Source organism: Salvia splendens, chromosome 8, assembly GCF_004379255.2.
Source record: "Salvia splendens isolate huo1 chromosome 8, SspV2, whole genome shotgun sequence".
NCBI lineage: Eukaryota > Viridiplantae > Streptophyta > Magnoliopsida > Lamiales > Lamiaceae > Salvia > Salvia splendens.
The window spans coordinates 14,280,640-14,287,755 of NC_056039.1; the positions used below are offsets into that span (position 1 = coordinate 14,280,640).

At 36.6% G+C, this 7,116-nt stretch overlaps 1 protein-coding gene across 1 annotated transcript; it reads left to right on the forward strand.

Annotated features, from left to right (window-relative positions):
• Window positions 1–6,582, forward strand: LOC121745075 (putative ABC1 protein At2g40090). Its single transcript, XM_042138843.1, has 12 exons — window positions 1–314; window positions 1,772–1,926; window positions 2,005–2,130; window positions 2,259–2,354; window positions 2,449–2,549; window positions 2,705–2,741; window positions 3,792–4,010; window positions 4,306–4,417; window positions 4,596–4,687; window positions 4,781–4,954; window positions 5,258–5,371; window positions 5,825–6,582. Exons 1-12 carry the CDS (start codon window positions 128–130, stop codon window positions 6,023–6,025), a joined length of 1,614 nt encoding a protein of 537 aa, XP_041994777.1. The 5' UTR covers window positions 1–127; the 3' UTR covers window positions 6,026–6,582.
• The last annotated feature ends 534 nt before the right edge of the window (window positions 6,583–7,116 follow it).

Below are 7,116 nucleotides of genomic sequence, written 5' to 3' on the forward strand. Positions count from 1 at the left end.
ATTACTATTTAATTGATGAAAATTTAAATCATCGAAATTGCAGAGGTATAGAAAATTAAACGCCGGAGCTACGCTATTCCTCTTGTCGACATATTCGACGAAGAAAGAAATCGCACAGAAAGAGGAAATGGGGGTTAGGGCTTTTTTGCGCGCCAAAACTAAATTACTTTTGGCGGCTACTGCAGTAGCTGGCGCCGGTGCCGGAGCCGGCGCCATTGCCACCTCCGACGACCCGGCTTCAGCCTTTAAACTCGCCACCGCCGTTCCCCTCCGCCTCTTCCGCGACGCTGCCACCGCCGCCTGCATCGTGTATGGTAGGATTGGCTCCTAACTTAATAGATTCTCTTCACTTTCTCCCCTTTTCCTGTATTAAGCTTCAATTCATGTATGAAGAGAAAATCTTTCTGGTTTATTTGATAACAATTTTACTCTGACAGCTGAATCGAGCTGCTTATTCGATAGTTCTCACATCTGATCAGTTGGAGAATTTGTTTTTGATTTTGTTGTTTGCTAGTGTAAAAAAAATATGTGTGTTTTACTGTGGACAAGAGAGGCTGTGTCTCATTCAACTAGGAAATTTGTTAATACAATTAGTTGCACAGTAACAAATGACCAATTCTATAAAATGATCACTCAAAACTAGTAATATGCATTTTTACTGGTAGTTTAGCAGTATTAAAGAATCGAGAGGGCAATTTAGAGCTTTGAGAGATCTACTTTGTGCATTGTCTGTGCACAAAAGACCTCCGTCATTCCAGATTTTCCAATACCTCAAGCATCTTATGTTGTGGGTGGGATTCCTCCTTATTTCGATTTGATGAAATTATTTGCCATGACTCAAGACTCTTGTATACATAAATAATTGCAATAGCGTGAATATATGTCAGTAACTCTGGGTGTCTTTTTGTGCCTTTGTAGCATTTTTCATTTTTATGCTGATGCAGAAACTAAATACTCCCTCCATCCCTAAAAAGTATGCACTATTTCCTTTTTCGTCCGTCCCCAAAGAGTAGGAACTTTCAATTTTGGAAACTCTCTTCTCTCTAATGAGGTGGGACCCAATCTCCACTAACAATACTTTAAAAACTTTATCTATCTATCTATCTATCTATCTATCTATCTATCTATCTATCTATCTCTCTCTTACTTTACCAATAATGCATTAAAACCCGTGCCGAACCGAAAGTTCATACTCTTTGGGGACGGAGGGAGTACAAAAGTTTTTCAGTCATTCAACTGTATTAACCTTCCTCCCCTTAATTTAGTCTAAGTTGTTGCTATCTGATGTCGATTTTCCATACGTGATGAGGTTAAGATGATTGCAGCTTTCTTTGTATTAAGCGTTCTTATGCAAGGTCAATGCTCCCGAGCTTCTTTTTGCTGGAGCCTGTTGGATTTTACTTTTTAGCTCAAGCTGAGATAAAAGAACAAAAACAGAATATGGCAATTTAGATGCTTACTTATATACTTCGGCAATTCTTAGTTTTTTCTTCCCACGTAATGTTAACTGTCTGGTGTAAATAGATTTCATCTCCATAATTTGAAGTTATAGATACCGACATAGTAATTGCCAGATTGACTTGAAAGAGAGCATGACAGAACACACAGCTTTAGTTTAACAAGCTTGTTGAGCCTGTGAATGTTGATTAGCATCACAACAACCCAACCCTATTTCTACTTGCGTCTAAAAGACTGATTCTGTTGTTGATAGGATTTTTCTAATTCATGGAACAATATAATTGAGGTCTTATGTTAAACAATGTATTTGTAGATTATGAATACTCACTCTGGGGGTTGCCTGATGGAAGCAAAGAACGGGAAAGAGTTAAACGTGAAGTTCATTCCAGAAGTGCACTTAAGCTGCAAGAACTTTGCTTTAGAAATGGTGGGATCTACATCAAGCTAGGTCAGCATATTAGTCAGCTGGTATGCTGTATTTTCTGTTACAGTTTATTCCAGAGTGTTATTCTTAATTCTGGATTTCATAAAATTTCCTTGTTTCAGGAATACTTGGTACCTGATGAATATGTACAGGTAATGAGACAGTCAATGTTGAATAAATGCCCCGTTTCATCATATGAGCAGGTTCTTGAAGTTTTTAAGAAAGAGCTTGGTGGGGCACCTGATGAAGTAAGTACCCTCATTCAAATAACATTGGAATTTGAATGGCTCTTCCACATAAACCAGAAACAAACATAAGGTTATTATGTAACAAGTCCTCTCCTCTGATCATTCACACATAAAGTTGGTTACTGCAGATTTTTGATGAATTTGATCCTGTTCCCATAGCAAGTGCTTCTTTAGCACAAGTTCACATTGCCCGAACTCATGATGGACAGCAAGTTGCTGTGAAGGTGTAAAAAACTTAAGACTTTCATCTTCTGCAGTATTGATGTTAAATGTTTCAATTGGTTTTCTTAGTTTTTGTTTTTATTCAATTGACTTCAGGTTCAACACACTCACATGACAGACACTGCAGAAGCTGATTATGCAACTGTTGAGTTAATTGTGAACGTTTTACATCGCCTCTTTCCTTCTTTTGATTACAGGTTTAAGTGGACTCCATAAAGGAACCCTGTTTAAGATCTTTCGATTTGGAGTAATTGATATTTATGATATCAATGCATTGTTGAAAATCATTTGTGTTTGGCACTAAATTTGTTTTCCTTTTCCTTATTAACTCAAGAAACTCAATTTTGTACAGGTGGTTGGTTGATGAAATGCGGGAGAGTTTACCTAAGGTTTGCTGCTGACATGTCTATTTTTGTTCTCGTGTTGTTCTTTTATGTAAGATGAAAAGGTCCATGAGTGATGGACACACGCTAGTTAGGTGTTCACTGAATTTCAGCCCTTAATTTGTTCAACTTATTCATAATGATTCAGTCATTTTGTGGCAATATTTCCTTGGGGAAAACTTTGATCTTGGCTGCCCAATTAAAACTCCGGGCTTAATCCCCACTTACCCACATTGTTTCAATATGTCTCCATTTGGAGCCACTTTTAGTGTGCTATATGTTTCTCTAAAGAGCGAGTGAACTGCAAATACAGCACACATACTTTGTGGTTTCACCTTTGCAGTATCTATACTTTGGAAATATCATGGGAGGTCACCAGTGACAGAGCCAAAATATAATGTTGGGGGCCCAAGGGGATTCTTAATCAACTTATCATACCAAGTCATTAAGAATGACAATGAAAAAATATACAACTCCCTCCGTCCACAATCTATAGTCGTATTTTTCCATTTTGGTCCATCCACATAAAGATATTACCCCCTAAACATGGTTACCACCGAGGAGAGAGAGTGAGAGGAGAAGAGGACAAGGGCAATTTTGTCTTAAAAGCCCAAGCAGTGGAAAAGTATCTCAAAAGATATTACCCCCTAAATATGGTTACCACCGATGATATTTCTAAATTATATAGGGTTATCTTATTTGTAATTCACTCTTCTCTAAATTAAGGTTACCCTTCACTTTCTTCATTGTTGTCAATATCACATGTTACCTATTTTTATGTAACATGGGTTTACGTTCAACATACTAAATTCTTAAAAAACCTACAGTTTCGGCAAATGTGTAGTTAGTTCAGTGTGTGCTCATTTCATTAGTGATGTAGTATTTCTTGTTTATATGGTATCTGATTACCTCATGGATTGTGGTTGAGCAACCTTTACATTCATGATGCCCCTTGTTTATATTAATATCTCTTTACATAGACAGATGAAGGTTACCTTTCTTATCGTACTTGCCACTTCTAAAATAAGTTTTAATGAGTTACAATGAACTTCTTAGGAGTTAGATTTCTCGAATGAGGCCAAAAACAGCATAAAATGCATGGAAAACTTTCGGAGGTTCTCTCCGCTTATTGCAGAATATGTTTATGCTCCAAAAGTGTATTGGAACTGGAGTACCTCCAAGTTGTTGGTGATGGAGTTTATTGACGGAGTACAAGTAAATGACTGTAGGGCCATTCAGAAGCTAAGTATTCAGCCGAGTGATGTTTCAAAGCTGGTAAGTTTATGTACCTCCTCTAATAAATTCAGTATGATGATGCCCAAAAGTATCAGATGGGTCAAGCATTTTGGTTGGAAAGTTATCTTTTCACTTAGCAAGCTCCTTAAATGATTTTTTGTAGCTACCGCAGTATTACTATTGAACTTAATTACCCACTATGAGTTGATTGATAAAAGAAATGTCAATGGATCAGTAATTTATCTAATATGATTGAAAAGTCCTTGACATCACCATCTTAATCTTATATATCCTTACTATATTTGGGGGTTGTGTGTTTGTTTATCATATGCAGCTTAGTCAAGCTTTTGCTGAAATGATGTTTAAGCATGGCTTTGTGCACTGTGACCCACATGCTGCCAACGTGCTGGTTCGTCCTTTGCCTTCTGGAAGTAGGAGTATTTTTGGTGAGTCTTTTGGCAGATCTTTCTGGGTTGTCATTTACATTACTTGTGCATCCTTCTTTTGAACACGTTTTGCATGTATTGAGAACTCCTAGTAAGGTCTTCTTGGTTGTTGCATATTGATCACATGCTATATGCATTTGATTGCTTTGCTGAATATTTTCTTGTCTTTCACACTCAGGAAAGAAAAAACCACAGTTGGTATTGCTGGACCATGGTTTATACAAGGATCTTGACGACACAATGCGATTAAATTATGCTTCACTGTGGAAGGTGTGTGGTGTTCTTTAAAAACTTTATTTTTTAAGTGGAGATTCTGAGTTCAATTTCTTATGTGATGATATAATTCATTGGCATGCTTCACAGGGTTTGGTATTTTCTGATGCAAATGCAATCAAAGAAAACAGCACTAAATTAGGTGCTGGTGATGATCTTTATGTACTGTTTGCTGGCATTCTTACTATGAGGCCTTGGAATAAAGTCATCGATCCAGCTGTGGATCACCTGGTTGTCAAGGGCACTGATCGTTCAGAACTCCAGGTTGACTGCATATTTCAAGTGTTTCTCCTCAACCCTAAATCCTAATGATAACATGCTTCTTGAAAAATAAAAATATTCTATGATCCTCTCTTCAAGTTGAACATATTTGATTGAACTAACTAGATTTGTCACAGCGAATCTTATATTCTTGAAGTTATAACATAAAGAAATGTGCTTCATGATTTGTAAACACAATATGTATAATATTCTATAGTAATGTATATGACAGCAGATGCCTAAGATTTCCATCTGTTCCCGATAGATATTAAATTGTTCCTTCCTTTTCTTTTTCTTTATTTGCAGATGTATGCTTCGCAATACTTTCCTCAAATTACTGAGCTCCTGGGGAGACTCCCCCGTGTTATACTTCTAATGCTAAAAACAAATGATTGCTTACGAGCAGTTAATAGAGCACTGGTATGTAGTTTCTTCTATATCTAATTCTTTCACACTTGTAGTTTGATGCAGTATATAAAACTGGCCGGTAAGATCAGTACTACTGCCGCCAAATGAATATTATCATCTGAACTTTCAGCCATTCATTTTTAGGTGTCTTTATGAAGAGCATTAGGACTCCAGCTTTACAGATTTTTTCTTGGTTCCACATGCATCCTCCTAATCCTCAATTTCTGGTCTTGAAATATAGAATAAGTTTACACTTTGCATATCAATTTTCCGTTGTGCTATTTCAAGTGACATAGGTCACTCAACATATAATTTTCCGTTGTGGTATTTCATGCATCTATATGTATGCATCATTTCTCAGTCCTCACTTCATCTTTTAAGATTTTGTTTTGTGAGGAAAAGAATTTAGGTTTTGATATGTCACTCTTCTTTTGCAATCCGTACTAATACCACTGTACTTAATAGATGGAAGGATCATCTGTTGAGACATTTTTGATTGTGGGAAGAGTTTCTTCCGAAGCAGTTATCGAATCAAAGTTTTTGCACTGCAAGTCCATCCTATCCCGGCTTCATGTTTGGTTCGAGGAGTTTCTCTCAGAGGCTCGGTTGTTTGGTTTGCAGTTAGCAGTGTGGCTTTTGAAATTTCAGAAAGCTTTGACGCTGTGAGAACCAGTCCACATTTTCTCATTCTTTGATCAATCTGAGTGGCCATGGTTTTTCAACCTTATATTCTTTGCATTGCAGCGAGTTTCTTTAAAACTGTCTCAATAATTCTATGAATCCACATTTCGATATTTGTCCTTGCAATGCCACTAAATCCAGTGATATAATTATCGAAAATTTGCTGGAACATTTGGTCATTGAAAGGCAAGAGGTGCCACTCTCCAAGTATGAATCAATTAAACAGGGGATGTCCGTCATTGTGCAGTGGGATGTCCGTATGAGGTGGCATCCGCAGTGGGACGTTCGTATGACGTGACGGGAGGTGTTTTTGGAATGTCCGCGGGGATGTCCGTCGGGACATCCGCACCACTTTTAATGCTCTTAGCCTACCCCAAATAAGTAAGAAATAAATGACATTTATTATTTAGGTGTGAATGCTTGAATTTTTGGGTGTGATATATTTGTCACGATCTAAGACATTTTGATTGTTCGAACTCCCATGTATCTGGCTACATTGATTTACTATTTAGCTAAATGGAAACATTTTTTTTGCTGCTTTATTTTTCTCTAACATTTCCCACTTTAACATATTCCCTCTGTCCCATCTCATGTGATGGATTTCTTTTCGACATTGAAATTAAGAAAATGATATGTATTGAGTTAAAGTGGAGAGAGTAAAGTATGAGAGAGAAAAAAGTAAGAGAGATAAATAGATAATAAAATAAGAAAGAGAGAATAAAGTAAGAGATGGTTGAAGTTTTGTTTTTAGTTAAAAAAATAAATCAATCACTTAAGATAAGATAACTCAAAATGAAAAGTTGATCACTTGAGGTAAGATAGAGGGATTGTAAAATAATACTATTGTATGAATCGGCTCGCTAATTTTTTGGCTCAAGCATTTTCCCTTAATAAAAAGGAGCACTAAATTAAAGGAAATACTCATTTTTAACCATCGTGTTATAGATTTTATCAATTATTATACTCACATTTTTTTATCGGTAGTGGGAATGTTAACGTGGCTTTCAGATTGCCATGATTACATATCTCCAAATGGGGTTTCGAGTTATGTGTAGTATCCAATACAAATTTTGTCA

Bases quoted from the DNA above. Each gene is read 5' to 3' on its own strand.
- LOC121745075 (XM_042138843.1), top strand. From the start codon at position 128: ATGGGGGTTAGGGCTTTTTTGCGCGCCAAAACTAAATTACTTTTGGCG. The intron at 315-1,771 runs GTAGGATTGGCT...ATGTATTTGTAG, and splicing joins CGCCGCCTGCATCGTGTATG to ATTATGAATACTCACTCTGG. The intron at 2,742-3,791 runs GTTTGCTGCTGA...TGAACTTCTTAG, and splicing joins TGCGGGAGAGTTTACCTAAG to GAGTTAGATTTCTCGAATGA.